The sequence below is a fragment of the Bos grunniens genome, chromosome 27 (assembly GCF_055505025.1).
Source record: "Bos grunniens cultivar Pamir isolate PY7600 chromosome 27, Bosgru_T2T1.0, whole genome shotgun sequence".
NCBI lineage: Eukaryota > Metazoa > Chordata > Mammalia > Artiodactyla > Bovidae > Bos > Bos grunniens.
In genome coordinates, this window is record NC_141191.1 from 21431654 (window position 1) to 21451511 (window position 19858).

At 37.8% G+C, this 19858-nt stretch overlaps 1 protein-coding gene across 6 annotated transcripts in view; it reads right to left on the reverse strand.

The window, feature by feature from the left end:
* The window catches only part of SLC7A2 (solute carrier family 7 member 2), a 71883-nt gene that overhangs the window by 15621 nt on the left and 36404 nt on the right, over positions 1–19858 (reverse strand). For 2 of the 6 annotated variants that reach the window (XR_015156299.1, XM_086380652.1), the window contains exons 2-8: positions 13992–14382; positions 13396–13551; positions 7491–7656; positions 6198–6331; positions 4133–4355; positions 2171–2310; positions 1779–1915 (exon numbers count right to left, since the gene is read on the reverse strand). Coding sequence is in view for 5 of the 6 variants with exons in the window: in XM_086380652.1 (XP_086236778.1) it covers positions 1779–1915; positions 2171–2310; positions 4133–4189 (334 nt within the window). In the remaining variant the exon portion in view is untranslated. The remainder of the gene's footprint in view (positions 1–1778; positions 1916–2170; positions 2311–4132; positions 4356–6197; positions 6332–7490; positions 7657–13395; positions 13552–13991; positions 14383–19858) is intronic. The other 4 variants (XM_086380651.1, XM_086380648.1, XM_086380650.1 and 1 more) reach the window with 2 other exon arrangements.

The following is a 19858-nucleotide window of genomic DNA, read 5'->3' on the forward strand; positions in this document are numbered from 1 at the left end:
TCCACGGGGTTGCAACGAGTCGGACACGACTGAGCAACTTCACTAATATTGCTTCCACTTTATGTTTTGGTGTTTCGGCCCCGAGGTATATGGGATCTTAGCTCCCTGACCGGGGATCAAGCCCGTGCTCCCTGGATTGGAAGACGAAGTCTGAACCACTGGACTGCCAGGGAAGTCCCACACTGTTTCTTTAAATACATCCCATGCCTTATTTTGAAAAATTTCCATTGCTAGTATAGCTATACATTAGATTACAATTTTAATGTCTTGTAAGAATCACAGATAACCTGTTTTAGGAAGCCAAAACAGAAGAAAATGATAAATTATCCATACGAGCTCTCTGATCTAAGTTAAAAACAAGCAAGAGGTGAGACTACAAAATAGCAAAAATGTAATGTTTTAGTGCATTAAAAATGCTATAATTATCTTCTTGTAATTATTAATTTCAATATCTTATTATGCTGTCAAATTAAATTCCTCCTAAAGGAAGAAGGGTAAATTTTTAAAAATTCTGAATATATAATAGAGAATTAACGGGCAAGATTTTATAGGAAAAAATAAAAGCTTTTATGGAGTAAATAAAATATGTTATCTTTTGTCAAGATTTATGAACTTTCATTAATATCATAATGCATATTTAATCATAAAGTGGGCCTTACATCGTCTAGTGAAAACTTCATTTTATGGGGGCAGAAATCTTAAGCACTGAGAAAATAAGTGTTTTGACTTCCCACCATACATCTTAATAAAAGGACAAGTTTATTAGAAAACATTTTATAAAGTGCAGTTATTTAGGAAAATACTTAGATTCTGAAAGAATCCTATTTCATACATAATTAAGCATTAGTATTCTGTAATCTAATTTCCCAACAATTCAGAGCCTCGACAAAATTATCATCTTTGGTCTGAATTTATACTACTAAGAGTGTTTACCATTTTCTCTCTAAAGCTTGGTACAGTCCTTCTCTTGCTCTATACAATACCACCTTTAAGGCCATTCTCTCAATCTGCAAATTCTCTGCAACTTTTCATGTGGAATAGAATCTGGACAAAAGCATTTTGATGGATATTATGACATGCCAAATGGTAGGCATCTGGAGTTGTTTTTTTGAAAACATGACGTAATATCAAAGCTCTTGAAAGGAAAAATAGATTCCTGATGGGGTTTATGATAATATAGGTATTAGTAACTCTTGGAGAACTATGATGGGCCCAGGAAGTGGGGTTAGCCACCATACTGAGGGCAGTAATAACAATGGCCAAGTATAAATTATCTTTGATATTTCTTATATTTAATTAAGAATGGGTAAACTTTAGCTTTTCAAAAATCCTATGACCATTTAGCAATATTCAACTTACATCCTGGATAACAAACAAAATATTGAATCATTTTTAATTAACAATTCAAGGATTAAGTAATCATTCTTTAATTAACGTTTTGTGTGTTGATAATACAATTTTATGTGTTTGTTTCATAGATCTGAAAAGCACTGAATACTTGATACATGATAAGGAACCACTGTAACCCTTTGCACATTTGTTAGAAGCGCCAAAGGTTAAGGTAACAAAACGGTACCAAATCTCAAAGGGTCAGTTACAAATTTCAGTAGACCACTGCCACCACCATTTGCAGATGTGATCCCAATGTTCATACCCTCATTTATCAGTGATTTTGTTTTCAACTTACATGCACAGCAAGCAGACCCACTGTATAAGTCCATGCATGAGCATAAACGCTCAAGCCTAATGCTGAAGAACCCTATGATTGTAGAGCTTACCAGAAATGACCCCTGCAGTCAGTGTGGCAGCTACCGGTGACTGCCTCTTACTCACTCTGGCAAGAAATCTAAACAGTAAGCCATCCCGGGCCATGGCAAACAGAATTCGGGGTAAAGGAAACATGGAACCCAGAAGACTAGAACAGAAAAATCCATAATCCACAAGTGAGTTATTACAAGTATTAGTCTAGACGAGTCTATACAGGTAAAGACTGGACACACTAAAGTACAGAACCTATACCAAAAAGAGGTTCAAAATAGGAAACATTCACTGAAAAGTTATTGATATTTATACATGTCAAAATAGAAAACCACCTAATTTTCCATTTTTTCCCAGAATCCTTGATGAAAAAAGATCCCCCTTTACTTAATAAAAGTCAACTCTCTCTCACCTGCCACTGCACCCGATGATAAAGTAGCAATTATTGGTGTCTTCGTTTTGGAATTGATTTGAGCTAGACATTTGAAAAGCAACCCATCCTCCGCCATAGCATAGATTACACGAGGCATTGGGAAAATGGATCCAAGAAGACTGAATAAAAAGCAAACACATGCAGTATGGCAAACACATTCATGCAAGATTACATCACAGAGCTGCAATTAAGTCATTGTATAAAACTCAGCATCACAGCTATTTGTTATTTTTTAAATGTAATATGATTGGGTATTTAAAAATATTAACCATGGTGCAATTCATTATACTCTGAGAGATAATCTGCTCAGCACAATTATCAGACTAAAAACAATGCTGCAAAGAATTTGTGCAGGCCCATGATTACTACTGAATTAAAACTAAGTAATTAAGACTTAAAAAAAATAATCATGTCATTAAGACATTTTTAACTTAGAAAATTTATAAATTGACATATAATTATAGAAAAGATTAAGTAATTTCATTTCATAGTATCTAGTCACTTCATTTATTCAATAATTACACATTTTTACATTATTTTACCATTATTTTTTGATCAAATTTGAAATAATTCTCAGCATGAGATAATCAAGATAGAAAAAGGAAAAAAGATGAACTCACTGTAAATTTGGTACATAGAAGTAGCCTGAATTAAACATCAGTAAGAGTGAAGTTTAAGAAAATGATTTTTGCTTTAGCTGTTTTGAATTACTTGTGTGTTTACTGACTGCATCATTCCATACATGATTAAGTTGTAAAAAAAACTTACAATTTAAGAGAAAATAAGTAAAATACACTTTTTAAACTCCATCTCCTTTATCTTTTAATAAAGCGTGGTTGAGCTTGGCCACAAATAAATCTTTGCCTTCTCTCTTTTAAAACTATGGTACAAAGTATCTTTACAGTTCAGATTTTTAAAACTATTCAGAATAAACCTTAATATTATCAGATGGCTGAGGATCCAAGAGGTAACTTGTAATTGCTGCTTAATACTATCTTGAATACAAAAAAACAAAAGGGATTTTGAGGGGGGATAAAAGAGCTAGGCTGATTAATTATACAAAAAGATTTATTTTTTAAATTTAAATTTTTTCAATTTAAATTTTTTTTTAATTTTTAAAATTTATTTTTGAAATTTTAGAAAAATTTCACTTCAAAAAATTAGTAATCAAGCAGAGATTAATTTTCTCTTTGTAACAGTGCTCTACAGTACAGCACTCAAGTGAAATATGATCATGTTAAGTTAAAATATGAGTAGCTCAGGAAACTTGAGAAATGAATTATAAAATATTAATATAAGCAGCTACTGAAAATCTGAATACCTGAGATTCAACTATTCTTATGACACAGATGTATACAAATCTCCACCATTAACTTGAGAACAGTAATTTCTATTTCTAGACCAAGTTCACTCTGATCAGTGCTAAGACAAAAAGTTTCAATGTTTCATAACAAAAAGCACCTTACACTTAACAATGCCACAGCATATAGTTTTCACTCACACAGACTTGATACTATTTTAAAAAAACAGCAGAAACTGTCAAGTCTGCACATAAGGTCTCAGTTGTCTGCAGCACTACAAGTAACACCAAAGCCAGCAGGGAAACATACTAGTATAAGTACTGTCAAGTTTTACAATAAGTTTTACAATACATACATATGCAAATATGTATGAAATATATAAATGTGCATAAATGCCATACAGATCCTTGGAAGCTTGGACCATCATTATCTTGAAAAACTGACTTTTAACAGCTCAGGGAGAAAAGATTTTATCACTTAAGATTTCGATACAGCAATTCTGGGTGAACAATTCAGAGAATATAGTTGTATGATATGTTTCTAAGAGGATTGTTTTTAAAACATACAAAAGCAATTCTGTGGACACCAGCTACCTCTGCAGTAACCCACACAGCCCTGCCCCAAAGACAGCGCGATGTACCTCGTTGACAAAGCACAGAGGGAGCCCGCTGCAACGACGTATTTGGCTGGCCCCCATCCAACGTACTCGAAGGCCACAGGAAGTGGGCTTTTCTCATCCAGGAGGTAGTATGGCATCATCAGTGTTAAAGCTGCCGAGACCCCAAAATAGGCCATAAAGCAAACGAGCAGAGAAGTCACAATTCCAATAGGAATAGCTTTCTGAGGATTCCGGACTTCCTCACCTAAGGAGACATAAACAACAGATTGCATATTTAACAAAACACAACTAGTTTATTGCAGTGCTGTTTACAAGAGCCAAGACACGGAAGCAACCTAAACGTCCATCAACAGAGGAATGGATAAAAAGATGTGATATACATACACAATGGAATATTACTTAGTATTAAAAACAATGACATAATGCCACTTGTAGTAACATGGATGGACCTAGAGATTTTCATACTGAGTGAAGTAAATCAGACAGAGAAGGAGAAATAGCACATGCCATCCCTTATACACAGAATCTAAAAAGAAATGTGACAAATGAACTATTTACAAAACCGGAAACAGACTTACAGGCTTAGAGAAAAAACTTATGGTTGCCAGGGGAGAAGGGTCAGGGGCAGGGATAGTTAGGGAGCCTGGGATGGACATGTACACACTGCTATATTTAAAATGGATAACCAACAGGGACACACTGCATACCACAGAGAACTCTGCTCAGTGTTACGTGGCAGCCTGGGTGGGAGGAGAGTGTGCGGAGAATGCATATGTGGATATGTATGGCTAAGTCCCTCGGCTGTGCCCCTGAAATTATCACAATGTTGTTTTTTTATCACAACTTTATTAATCAGCTATACTTCAATACAAAATAAAGATTTTTTTTTAACAAACAAAACATGAATAGGTAAAACATGAATTCTTCTTCTGCTTCACAGTAATTCTACTTAGCTTCTGTCCTTTCTGTTTTCTCAGCTTGCTCCATCTATGCTACATGAAGTTCTCTCTCTTCTTGAGGGTCCTAGCTGTCATAAAAAGATCAAAGCCCAGAGGCAAGAAGAGAAAGCAAGATATCCTGCAAGTCAGTTTCCTGCTTCCAGAAAGAAAAAACATGCTGTTCCAGCACCACATAATGTTTAGAGATAGAAAAGCAGTCTTAATCCATTTGGAAAATGATTCATCTGTGGAGATTAAACATGGCATTCTACAGGCCCTTAATTATGAAGGTTCCCATATATATGGAGACAAACTTCTACTCAGTGCATTGATTTATATTAAATTTTAGTTTCAAAAAAAAATAGTACTTTGGAGATCTTTCTAATAAGAGTTGGCATTTGAAATACCCAAAATATGGTCAATTATAAGGCCCTGCAATACTGTGAACCCAGAAGAAGCACCAGGGAGTGACTGTAACATGATTACTTTTTGTACTCAATAAAGAGAAAAGAACGATCACATATATTTTGTCCTATTAGAGAAGAAACAATTTAAGAGCATGATCATCATTTGTTACTCATTGTGATAGCACTTCCAGACCAAAGATTAAAGGCAGTGATTACAACCAACATTTATAAAGTGGCTGACAGCTTGCACAGTATTTTTCATAATGTATTATGTTTTGTTATTGTTTAGTCTCTCAGGTGTGTCTGAATCTTGGGGACCCCATGGACTGTAACCCACCAGGATCCTCTGTCCATGAGATTTCCCAGGCAAGAATACTGGAGTGGGTTGCCAGTTCCTTCTCCAAGGGATCTTACTGATCCAGGGATCAAACCCATGTCTCCTGCTTGGCAGGTGGATTCTTTACCACTGAGCCACTTGGGACACCCATACTATATCTTAGATAACCCTCATAACATCTGAGGGGTAGATTCTGCTCTCTTGATTTTACTAATGTGGAAACAAGCTCAGAGAGTTTCATTAAGTTTCCTTTCATACAGCAGGGGCCACTTCTGGGTCTGGAACAAGCCCTTATTACCCCAGGTTCCACTCTCTTCCCTTGACCTTCTGTTGTCACCCATGGGTACTCATGTGGTTCAAGGAACACTCTTGCCTTCTACACAGGGCCAAGACTCTGCTCTTACCAGTTGTTGCAATGCAGTCAAATCCCACAAAGGCATAAAAGCAGGTTGCAGCCCCAGCCAAAGTTCCTGCAAAGCCATAAGGCATAAAGCCACCAGCCCCATAGACGCTTGTTCCATTTTCAGAAGGTGGGTCCCTGAGGAGGAGGAGAAGAATCAGATTGGAATGTCATTTTCCTAGAAAACTGCTTATTCAAGAGATTTGTCTCAAACTCCATTCTTGGAAGGTTACTGAGTTCATCATCTCTTGGAAGCTAATGTATACAAAACTAAAAGTAAACCAGGATTTTTTTCACCCAGTCCTAGAGGCTGTGATGGTGTTACCAACAATGGCTCCCTCACCAGTTGCCAGCTCTCAAACTGGAGACTGATAACAGCAGGAGCAGGAGGCTCAGATCCACTCTGGCTTGAACTTACAGCCAGGCAGGATTCTGAGAACAGAGATCCCACCTATGTGTTGGCTATGATCTGAAATAAGGACAAGAGACTTTCTCTTCTGGTGGACAGTGGAGCAGACTGAACATTTGAAAAGTTTACTATAAGATGTGACAAAGTGAAATAAAATCCTCTAATCTTGATAAATAATACTGAAGTTTTATTACATGTTAAAAATTGTATAAAATCAGAAGATACTAAATTTTTGCCTCATTAGAATGGCCACAAACAACATAGGTAAATAAAAACACGTACATCACTTCATGTAATAGATAACTTCCGTAATCTTATTTACACATAGGAATATTATACTTAAATCTTAGGATGAAAACTTTCATTTGAAAATTAATTTTTTAGATCAAGTTTAAAGTGATATGTATAGACAATTCTGCTTATGCAATAACATCCTCAAAAAAAAAAAAACTCAGGCATGAAAATTACTACAAGGTTGAAAGACTGAAGTGGAATCAAATGGTGTCCCCAAAGGAAAAAACAAAAGGATGCATGATCCAAAATGCTCATTGTTATTTAGAAGTGATAAACCTTGGTGGGGAAAAAACATTCTTCCAATGGTTAAGATCTCTCATTTCTTCCCTTAAACCCAAAGCGAACCCTGAAGTTAAGAATCAGCAGCTTCACAGCTTCAAACAGCTGCTCAGTGGTGAACATACCTACACACTTGTGCTTTGGGTAAAACCTGGGGAAAACAGTCTTGAAATAGAATAGACCTTCACAAAGTTCTCTGAAACAAAAAGTTTGAGAACTGTTGTTCTAGAGGAAAATGTAACATAAGACAAGAGCAGGCAAATTTTTTTTTTTTTTTAAACTCGAAATAGGAGGGGAAAAGCCCAAATATTTTACCTGGCACTTGCAGATATATTTTTGAGAAAGTCTTCACTAATCTTCCAGTTTGCCACATTTCCTTTCACAAACCCAGCTACCATAACAAAGAGAAGCACCAGGATATTGACAGCTGTGAAGACTTTATTCACCCAAGCAGACTCTTTCACTCCAAAAGATAAAAGACCTATGGAAAAATAAAGGGTGCTTTAATTTTTACCTCACCTTTAGGAAAAGGCTACAGTAGTTTGAGACAGTTACAGGTTTTAGGATATTATTTCACCAGGATTCCCTTTCTATGGAGAGTTTTTACTCAGTCACCTAAGTGTATACAGAACTAAAGATTTCAGAATGCAGACTGTGCTCATAGCCAGGAGATTTCACACTCTCCAATAACTGAATAAAATTAGGAACTGGGTATTATTACCAATGGGTGGGTACAGAGGCATGCTAAGTCACCTCATTCGTATTCGACTCTTTGCAACCCCACAGACTGTAGCCCGCCAGCCTCCTTTGTCCATGGGATTCTCCAGGCAAGATTACTGGAGTGGGTTGCCATGCCCTTCTCCAGGGGATCTTCCCAACCCAGGGACTGAACCCACCTCTCTTATGGGTTCAATAAGAGCCCTCTCTTACAGGAGGCATAAGACCTCTCTTACGTCTCCTGTATTGACAGGTGGGTTCTTTGCAACTAGTGCCACCAGGAAGCCCTAGCGTTTCAGGCAGGGGATGTGCTAGTAACTTCAGGAATCATTCACAGGTGGGCAGGGCCAAGTGGAGGTAAAGTAACTTAATTTTAATGAAATGCTATTCTTAAAAAGCGATTTCAAGGTTAATGGCTGCAAAATTTTCAAAGAAAATTTTCTTTCTCTTTTCTTTCTTTCAATCATATTTTCTGCCTCGTACTTACTGAATAAATTAAACAAAGTAATTCTTCAATTATCATTTCAAAAATTTTATTAAATCAATTCTCTCTTTAATAGTTTTATTTTTAAATTATGATTGTAAAGGCAATCAATTTCTGACTCAAGTAACTCGAAAACGCAGGAAAAAAAAAAAAGAAAGAAAATAAAGATCAAGTGTAATCCCTTCAGAATTTTGCACACACACATATGCACACATTTCTATGTCAACAAATATATAATTTTATTTTTAACAGCCACATTCCCTTCTACTCTATGGATACACTATACTTTACTCCTAGATTTACAAACAGGTCATTGTTAGTTTCTTACAACTATAAATAGTACTGACCTAATCATCCTTTTGTAAATATCTTTTAACACCTTCTAATTATTTCTTTACAATAATTTTCTACAAGGTAGCACCATATCAGTGGTATACACTTTATATAAGACTTTTGGTTCATACTGTCAGTACAGTTTCCAGAAAGTTTGGCCAGTTGAAATTGTCCATTTTTTACCATTAGGTTATTCTTATTCATATTGATTTATAAAACTTATTTATACAATAATGCTTTAAGCTCTCCGTCTGTACATGTATACAGAATGTTTTTCCCAATTTATCATGTACTTTTTTTGGGAAAAAAAGACCATTATAATATTGCCGTTTATTATCTAGATTCAAGCACGCTAGGGGCAAACACATGGGCAGTTCCTGCATTGAAGAGGAAATCAACAGGCCACATTGTGGAAATCAACAGTCCAGCAGGCTATAATCTACTACACATTGCTTACAAAGCCAAGCAATGTACAGTAGATTATAACCTGCTGGACTCCCCTTACCACATTAATTAACCGAATTATACACTTAAATAATTTTTAAGTTCCCTTCTAGTTCTAAATTTCTACAATTTTGTATCTCCCAAATTACAAATATTAAAATGATGTGGTTAATTTGAAATATGGGCTAGCCTATTTCTCCAATAAAAGAATGACAAAGGTTTTGCTGAGTTTTATTTTACTCTGTTAAGATTCGAGATTCAAGAAGATTCAGTTTTTATGGCAGACACTGCTTGTGGTCTACCTAATTATCATGTAATAATTTTAATTTTAATCTTAGTATTGATAACACATGTAGGAAAGTTTTATAATATAAATTTTTCCTCTTTAGTTTCTACCTCTAGGAAGATTAATGTTAACCCCAAAACATTCACCTTTGCCTCCTTCCAGTCCTTTCATGATTATATCTATCTTATTAATATCTTTAATCCATCCTGTATAAGGTATGAATTATGGATCAAAGAAAGTTTAGTTTTTACTGTTGGGGCAATAAGTGTGATCAAAGGCTTATAATCACATATTTACTTGTGAACTTCCTGATGTTCAAGCTGGTTTTAGAAAAGGCAGAGGAACCAGAGATCAAATTGCCAACATCCGCTGGATCATAGAAAAAGCAAGAGAGTTTCAGAAAAACATCTATTTCTGCTTTATTGACTATGCCAAAGCCTTTGACTGTGTGGATCACAATAAACTGTGGAAAATTCTAAAAGAGATGGGAATACCAGACCACCTGACCTGCCTCTTGAGAAATCTGTATGCAGGTCAGGAAGCAACAGTTAGAACTGGACATGGAACAACAGACTGGTTCCAAATAGGAAAAGGAGTTCATCAAGGCTGTATATTGTCACCCTGTTTATTTAACTTATATGCAGAGTACATCATGAGAAACGCTGGACTGGAAGAAACACAGGCTGGAATCAAGATTCCCGGGAGAAATATCAATAACCTCAGATATGCAGATGACACCACTCTTATGCCAGAAAGTGAAGAGGAACTAAAAAGCCTCTTGATGAAAGTGAAAGATGAGAGTGAAAAAGTTGGCTTAAAGCTCAACATTCAGAAAACGAAGATTATGGCATCCGGTCCCACCACTTCATGGGAAATAGATGGGGAAACAGTGGAAACAGTGTCAGACTTTATTTTTCTGGGCTCCAAAATCACTACAGATGGTGACTGCAGCCATGAAATTAAAAAACGCTTACTCCTTGGAAGGAAAGTTATGACCAACCTAGATAGCATATTCAAAAGCAGAGACATTACTTTGCCAACAAAGGTTCGTCTAGTCAAGGCTATGGTTTTTCCAGTGGTCACGTATGGATGTGAGAGTTGGACTGTGAAGAAGGCTGAGCGCTGAAGAACTGATGCTTTTGAATTGTGGTGTTGGAGAAGACTCCTGAGAGTCCCTTGGACTGCAAGGAGATCCAACCAGTCCATTCTGAAGGAGATCAGCCCTGGGATTTCTTTGGAAGGAATGATGCTAAAGCTGAAACTCCAGTACTTTGGCCACCTCATGCGAAGAGTTGACTCATTGGAAAAGACTCTGATGCTGGGAGGGATTGGGGGCAGGAGGAGAAGGGGATGACAGAGGATGAGATGGCTGGATGGCATCACTGACTCGATGGACGTGAGTCTGAGTGAACTCCAGGAGTTGGTGATGGACAGAGAGGCCTGGCGTGCTGCGATTCACGGGGTCGCAAAGAGTCGGACACGACTGAGTGACTGATCTGATCTGATCTGATACCACCCATGTCAAATAAGCAAAATTATACAAGTAGAGATGAGAATGCTGAATTTCATCCCCAGAATTATACACGAATACAACTGTATTAGCAACATAAAGGAAAACTGTATGGTCAGTATAATTACTGACTCTCTCAGTATACTGACTGACTCTGCAATTGTCTGTCAGATTAGGAAACACTATACAACTACACACCCTGGAAATACACACAATACTGCTATAGACTTTGGAAAACAACAAAGCCAGCTCCGTGTTTTGTTTCCCAGCACCCCAAGTGCGCTCTCATTCTGAAAGCCCCAGCTCCCGCCAGTAGACTAGTCACCTCCTGAAATCCTGCCTATGCTTCCCTGTACCATTAATAAAAGCAACAGCCTCAGTTGATACGACAATTGACATTGCAATATGAATAAAGATTATAGCAGGAGATTTTGGTCTTCAAAGTTTCTAAGAATAAAGCTAGCCTGTAATCTTGGCCTGTCCTGAAAGAAAGGCATGATACTCGATGAACTCAGGACGTAAGATGCAAGCCAAGGCCTGAGTCTTGCCACGGAATTTAATGACGGGAACTGTGTCACAGCTACATGCTTCTCATCATTTAGAGATTAAAGCTGAATATTTAAGGTCACTGAAACCATCCCTAAATAAAGTGTGATGTAAGTAATTTAATGTTAGTAGGCTGTTGAGAAACCAAAACAAACAAAGCCTATCACCTGTGGAAAAACCACTGATGCAATTTTTTCTGACATTAGGAAGAAAATATCAAATAATTAGGACCTATAAATTTTGTTCATGTCACTAACCCTGTCCCTACATAAAACATCAAATTAATGGCTAACATTTTAAGGGGCAATTTTTAATATTTTTAATTATATAATTTTTAAAATATGTTTGGATATGAACCATTTAGAAAAAAATCTTCATTGAATTTGTTACACTGTTGCTTCTGTTTTATGTTTTGTTTTTTTGCCATGAGGCATGTCAGATCTTAGCTTCCTCGATCAGGGATCAGACCCTCAACCCCTGCACTGTCAAGGAAGGCTAAGTCTTAACCACTGGACTGCCAGGGAAGTTCCTTAATTATATAATTTTATAAGGAAAAATTATAGAAAGAGAGGGAGAAAGTAGCTCGAGATAAGGTTGGACAGGAATGCAAGAGTATATCAAGCAGAAAGTAGAAACAGACATGAACTTTATTCTTAGTGCAATGCTTGATGGGTTTAGCAGGAGTACAAGGTAGAATGACAATCAAAATAGAAAATGTTCAAATACTTAAAACAAGTATCAGGCAGGGATGAGCTGTGTCTACAAAATGAAACTGCCTGCCATCTAAGTGCTGACTATGCATCAAGCAAGAAGCCTGCACAAGGTAAACACTGACATCCTCATTTTATGGATGAACAAACTAAGTCATGGAAAGATTAAGTCATCCGATGTTCCACAGATAGGAAGTGGCAGAAAAGAACTGAAAACGTGGTCACTCTTGATTCTAAATCCTCTGCCTTTCTAAACCACTATGCTATACAACTGATGAAAATGGGAAAATTCTAGCATCAAGTATGTTTGTTTACATAATGTCTGCATCAAAAAAATGACAGGTGGTTTGAATATGCTCCCGTTCCAACCAGATGTCTACATTCTATAGGTATAAACAGAAAGACTGAATTCTTCTAGAAACAGTATGCTTGCAAACATCTTTAGTTGTAACTGAAAAGATGAAATAATGCCCCGATTTTACATTCTTCCTTATTTTGAAACTTTGTGGCCATTTCCGCAAATCTCCAATTTGTATTGTAAAATTGATGTACCTTATCTGATTATTTAGTGCCTTCCAGGTATCATTTATTTCAGAAGTACCAATTCTATTTCTACAGTTCTGTATAATTTAGATTTCTTTATATATATATATATACACACACACACACACACATACATATAATTTTAGTTATTTATTGGCTATGCTGGGTCTTTGTCACTGCATGGGCTTCTCACTAGTTGTGGCGAGTGTGGGCTACTTTCCAGCTGCAGTGTGCCAGCTGCTCATTGCGGTGGCTTCCCTTGTTGCTCAAGAGAATGAGGGCTCGGGACCTGTGGCTCCCAGGATCTAGAGCACAAGCTTAGAGGTTGTGGCATATGGGGTTAGTTCTTCTACAGCATATGGGATCTTCCCAGACCAGGGATCAAACCCATGTCTCCTTCATTGGTAGGTGGATTCTTTACCGCTGAGCCACCAGGGAGGCCCTAGATATATTTTTGAAACACGCCTATCACATAAGACAAAATGTGATTCTAGGTAGTGACAAGGCCCACAGATCTCCAACAGTAACTTCTGTGTGTAAATATCTTGCCTAGCCCTGGCACTTAGGTCCAAAATTCAGCAGTAACCTTTTTTCCTGGGACAACAAATCTGGCTCACCTTAGGGAGAAGTGTAACTGGTTTTCTTACCTGCAAGAAGTAATATAAGGCACACAGCAAAAAAGTCTGGATACTCTGCAAGGCCAGTATAATTCATTTTGAAGTATGTCCGGAAAAACTGACCGATCTGCTTGCTAAGAAGTTCATCAAAAGTGCCACTCCACGCCCTTGCAACACTTGATGTTCCTTCCAAACCACAGAATATACAAGGTCAGTGGGAGAAAATTAATACCATCTTGTACTCCTCTATTGTAGGATAAACATGAGTTAGTTCAGACAGAATTGAACATTTTCAACACATATAACATTATCTCACAATAGCAAGCAAACGCTCAAGTCTGTAACTGTGGAATCAGGTAACTTTACTTGCGTTAAATAACTGTTGTCTTTTAAGAAACAGATTTTTAAGCTCACAAGAGACATATTCAGGGAAAAAAGCAGAATCACAGAATTTTGCAGTTAGGAGTCACTGAGTGATCAGAAAAATGAGACACACAGGGAGTAAGATATACTCAGATCACCTAGGCGCTAGTTAAAGCAGACCCTACACAGAACCCTAAGGCCGCTGACTCAGGAATGCTATTTCTACCATCCTAACCAATTAGGTTGAGTTTCTGGAAACATACCTATCACATAAGATAAAATGAGATTCCAGCCAGTGATGAAGGCCCACAGTTCTCCAACAGTAACGTAAGTGTACAAGTAGGCAGACCCAGTCTTGGGAACTCGGGCCCCAAATTCCGCGTAGCAAAGCCCTGCCATCACAGAAGCCAGTGCAGCAATGAGAAAGGAGACCACGATGCTGGGGCCAGAATCTGCTTTGGCCACCTCCCCGGCCAGCACGTAGACCCCAGCACCCAGTGTGCTCCCCACCCCCAGGGCGATGAGGTCCATGGTGGATAGGCAGCGACACAGTTTGGTATCTTCTAAACTGTCCAGAGTGACGATTTTCCTCCGGACCAGACATCGGGCAAAAGACAGCGCTGCTCTGCAGGGAATCATTCTGAAGATGGCAACCTGAGGAAGAGAATGGACAGTGTTAAAAGCTGGTCTGGAATCCTCTCTCCAGTTCCCTGCCCAGCTTCCCGGCAGCTGTGGCACCCGATTGCTTTTAACTTGATGCTGAAGGTGTGGCCTGGAGCAGTCAGGAGGGTTAGATATGCTGTGTTAAGTCACTTCAGTCGTGTCCGACTCTTGCAACCCCATGAACTGTAGCACGCCAGGCTCCTCTGTCCATTGGATTCTCCAGGCAAGAATACTGGAGGGGGCTGCCATTTCCTTCTCCAGGGCATCTTCCCAACCCAGGGATCGAACCCACATCTCTGGAGGGATGGAACCCGAGTCTCCTGCACTGGCAGGCTGGTGGTTCTTTACCACTCGCGCCACCTGGGGCGCAACAAGCCCCAGCTGTGGTTTTCTGAGTACACGTCCATGTGGCCTTCTAGGGACTGCCACAGGTGGCTTATCTGGGGAGCAAAAGGATGGCAACCTTGGGTGATTAAAAGGATTTGCCATTTTTGTTTGTTATTACAATTTTTTAATAGATAATTATATTTGAAAACTTAGTTAAAGCATGTTGGGATAGAAACTTTTACACAGGTTTTTGTTTTTGTGTCTTTTGTTTGTTTTGCTTTTTGGCTGTTTGGCATGTGGGATGCTAGTTCCCCAACTAGGATTCGAACCCACATTGCCTGCATTAGAAACATGGATCCCTAACCACTGGAGGTCCAGTGAAGTTCCTGTTGCTGCAATTTTTAAAGCTATGTTAACAGAAATAAATTCCAAGAGATATCTCACTTATCCTTGCAGCAAGCAAAGGGGTAAATCACCTCATCTTTTTGTTTCTGTCTTTTCTTCAATCATTTCTTGAACTCCCATTTTTTAGGCCTTATTACACTCCAGGGATTGTGCTAAGATATGTCTAGAATTGTGTGGAACACAGGAATGGCCTCTAGCTTTACAGAACTTATAGTCTGCTGCTGCTGCTAAGTCACTTCAGTCGTGTCGGACTCTGTGAGACCCCATAGACGGCAGCCCACCAGGCTCCACGGTCCCTGGGATTCTCCAGGCAAGAACACTGGAGTTGGGTTGCTATTTCCTTCTCCAATGCATGAAAGTGAAAAGTGAAAGTGAAGTCACTCAGTAGTGTCTGACTCTTAGCGACCCCATGGACTGCAGCCCACCAGGCTCCTCCGTCAATGGGTCTTTCCAGGCAAGAGTACTGGAGTGGGATGCCATTGCCTTCTCCGGACTTATAGTCTAGTTAAGGCCTAAAAGCAGGTAAAAACATCATCATTATGTGGTCTACAGCTTTATCAATTACTCGTGAGCTTTGCTTTCATTTCATTCTGTTTCATTTAAATGTAGAGCCACATTTAAATTAAAAAATTAAAAAATTCCCCCCAAAACATCTTGTGTGCTATGCTGTGCTTAGTCGCTCAGTCATGTCTGACTCTTTGCAACCCACAGACTGTAGCCAACCCGGCTCCTCTGGCCATGGGATTCTCCAGGCAAGAATTCTGTAGCGGGTTGCCATGCCCTTCTCCAGGGGATCTTCCCAACCTAAGGACTGAACCCAGATCTCCTGCATCGTGGGCAGATTCTTTATCAACTGAGCCACCAGGGAAGCCCCAAACATGCTTAGAGATTTTTAAATAAAACTGCTATTCAATTATGCCTAAAGTATGTATTTGTAATCAGACACATGTTTATTTATATTTACTTGAAATCTCTAAGTAAATAAATAAAGCCAAAGTCCATGCCAAGTTCTGAAATGTTCTTTTTTAAATGGAATGAATGAGGTAGATAGAAAGTCTTACTCCCCACACCTTATAGCTCCCAATAATCTAACATTGAAAAACAAAATATGGATTGAGTAAGGCGAAAAATACATATATTACAGTAAAAAGTCTTAAGCACAATATACCAAAATATTAACAATAATGATCTTTGGGTGGAAGGCTAATTTTCACTTCTATGTATTTCATACAATATGTATTATATTGCTAATATGTGTTTCTAAATTTATCTCCAATGAATATGTACAACTCATGTGCAAAATATAAAAATTAAAAGGCCATATATAACCTTGTCTAAGAAGACATATAACTCAGCAGACTAGGAAATAACTGAAGAATAGGGAATATCAGGATGGGGAATACATGTATACCTGTGGCGGATTCATTTTGATATTTGGCAAAACTAATACAATTATGTAAAGTTTAAAAATAAAATAAAATTAAAAAAAATAGTATATGCAGCTTCTCGGTCAATAAAATTAAATGTATTTAACTTTTAGAAGTTCAGAGTCATGTTTACCAATTCTACTGCACAATGGTCTACAGAGATCGAATGTTATAATCTCATTATAATCACTATCAATAACCTAAACTCACGTGATCACAGCGTGACAACTTCTCTGAGGAACTTGGAGTTTTCTATCCTAAGAAATAAACCTTGGAACACTCCTCAACTTAATCTCCATAAAAGAAAACTATTATTAAAACATATTTCATTTAAAAATAATAAAAATAATAAAATATCTTTTCTATTTGTGCTTACTAAATCACTTCAGTCGTGTCCAACTCATTGTGACCCTATGGACTGTAGCCCGCCAGGCTCCTCTGTGCATGGGATTTTCCAGGCAAGATACTGGAGTGAGGTGCTATGCCCTCCTCCAGGGGGTCTTCCTGATCCAAGGATCACACCCACGTCTCTCATGTCTCCTGCACTGGCAGGCGGGTTCTTTACCATTTATGCCACCTGGGAAGCCCCACATTTTCTATACTGAATCTCAATGACTTGTGCTCATAAGAGAACAAATTTCTGGGATGTGAATAATCCAGTTTCATGCTAACTCTAGTATAAAAAGCTGACTCACTCAACATTATTCATTCATGAATATACATGCAATGTTTGAAAGTCTGATGTTGAAAGTGGCTGATTCAAAGGATATAGAGAAAAAAATCAAAGAGAAAAACAAAAATGAGTGAAAAGTTCCTAGATGGTAAAAATAAAGTTTTACACATCAGCATCTTCCAAAACACCTGAAGGAGTGCCAAGCATGACATTTCACAAATAGCTGACATCTCCAATTTGCCAATATTTCCGCTTCCGAAGTCAAAATCTATCAAACTTCCATAACTCAAATGTGTATCAATTTCTACCCATAGGTAGTCCTTAAATAGCTATTTCTATTGTAACACATCTAGAAGATAAGGAAGAGAAGTGTCTTGCTTAAAGAAAAATCAAGTAAAAAGTTGAAGTTATACAAAGGCCAACTGAGGTAGGAGGAGGAGAACTGAAGATATTTACTAAATGCTGACCTTCCGTACCATTTAAGTGTTTTTACACAACAAGAGACGTGCAAAGATCAAGAATTAGGAACAACTGCCAACTAAAAAGTACTCAGAAATGGAGACCCACTGGTGAATTTTAGTAATGATTTAAGATCATGTGAAAATTGGACAATTCATACACAACTTTAGCAAACAGCTGATACACAGAATGAGGCATACCTATTAGTCATTAACTGAACAAAACACAGGGCTTCCCAAGTAGCTCAAACAGTATCCTTACTGCAATGTGGGAGACCTGGGTTCAATCCCTGGGTTGGGAAGATACCCTGGAGAAGGCAATGGCAACCCACTCAAGTATTCTTGCCTGGAGAATCCCATGGACAGAGGAGCCTGGTGGGCTACAGTCCATAGGGTCATAAAGGGCTGGACATCACTGAGTGACTAACACACACACAAATAAAACACTCTCTTAATAAAGTGATTAATATCCAATATTATAAATAAAAGACAAAATTTAAAACTATTGCAAAGGAATTTGGAAGGAAGCAAAGAAAACTAAAAAGAGAAGGACAGGATTGTAGGTGAGCTGTTATTTATTTTTAATCCCTTCTTTGGTAGTATGGTCACCATGTTGGTTTTGAAACTTCTAACTCTATTAAACACAAAATAACATAAACATAAAAAAGAATAAGCAAGTCAACCAATAAATAAACTTTCTTTGAAATGCTAAAAACAGGGAAAATGTTTTTTCAGTAAATTGCCCAAACTGAATAAGTGAATGATCCTCATCTTATCAACATAAAACTGAACTTAATTCACTCCAGATTACATGGGAAGCAGAACTGTTTACAGAGACATAAAGCTTTAATCAGTGAAGACCTGATTGCTACTGCCTCTCTCCAATTTCATGTTCAGTTTTCCTATGCTGCCCTGAGGGAATAAAACAAAGCCGCCACATGTCAAGTATTCATTTGCTTTTCAGTAACAGAAATGCAGACGTCAGAAACTCTTCTCTGAGTTGACAGATTATGCAATGTTCTTTGCAAACAGTCTTAACTACGCACGACTGATAAAATACTGATTGCAAAAGCTAACTCAAAACCAACTTTGCAGAAATATAACAAGATGGAAAAAAAAACCAATGTAAGACTGTACTAGATCAATTTAATGAATCATTATTAGATAAACATTTATTAAATCCTAGCAGGTGTATAATATACTGCTTAGTCAATAAAGAAAAAAAGAATCCCGTTCTTTTGTAAAATCTGTTTTGTGGAGACATGCTGATATAGAAAGTAGAGTGGCAACAAAGGAATGAGAAAAAATAAGATACTTGTGTCTAACGTAATATAATTTGATACTTACTTTTGTTTTTTTTTTTAATTTAATTTTATTTTTAAACTTATTTTTAAACAATATTGTATTGGTTTTGCCAAATATCGAAATGAATCCACCACAGGTATACATGTGTTCCCCATCCTGAACCCTCCTCCCTCCTCCCTCCCCATACCATCCCTCTGGGTCATCCCAGTGCACCAGCCCCAAGCATGCAGTATCGTGCCTCGAACCTGGACTGGCGACTTGTTTCATACATGATAGTATACATGTTTCAATGCCATTCTCCCAAATCTTCCCACCCTCTCCCTTTCCCACAGAGTCCGTGATACTTACTTTTGAAAATTTAATACCTTTCCCTTAAAATATTTTAAAAGATACGTTCCTGTTGTAAAATGGTTATGATAACCTTATTCTCATTTCTAGAAGGTTTTTTTCACTGATGAAAAATCCACTCATACTTGTTTTCTGACACCTGTCTGCATTTACTGTCCTCGCCGGGGCTCCGGTATGTTGTCTCATCAGCAAACAGATATGCAGGGAAAACATGCAGGGATTTTGAAGGTGATCCTATTTGGTCTGGAGGGCACACACTTTTTCCAAGAGCAGACAATGATCCAAACCAACATATCCACTGTCAGCTATTGCTATTAATACCAGGATTGGTACTGAGTATGAAACCTACATAAAATATAGTAGAGGACCACGATCCTAGACTTTGGGAAGGGGCCCCATATGACACTCATAACCATGACCTGAACCTTAGAATACAGAAGTCCTAATCAACATTTCTATGAGGTCACAAATGATTCTGGTGACACTAGAAACAGATATGTATTTTTCTTCAATAATTGCTTATT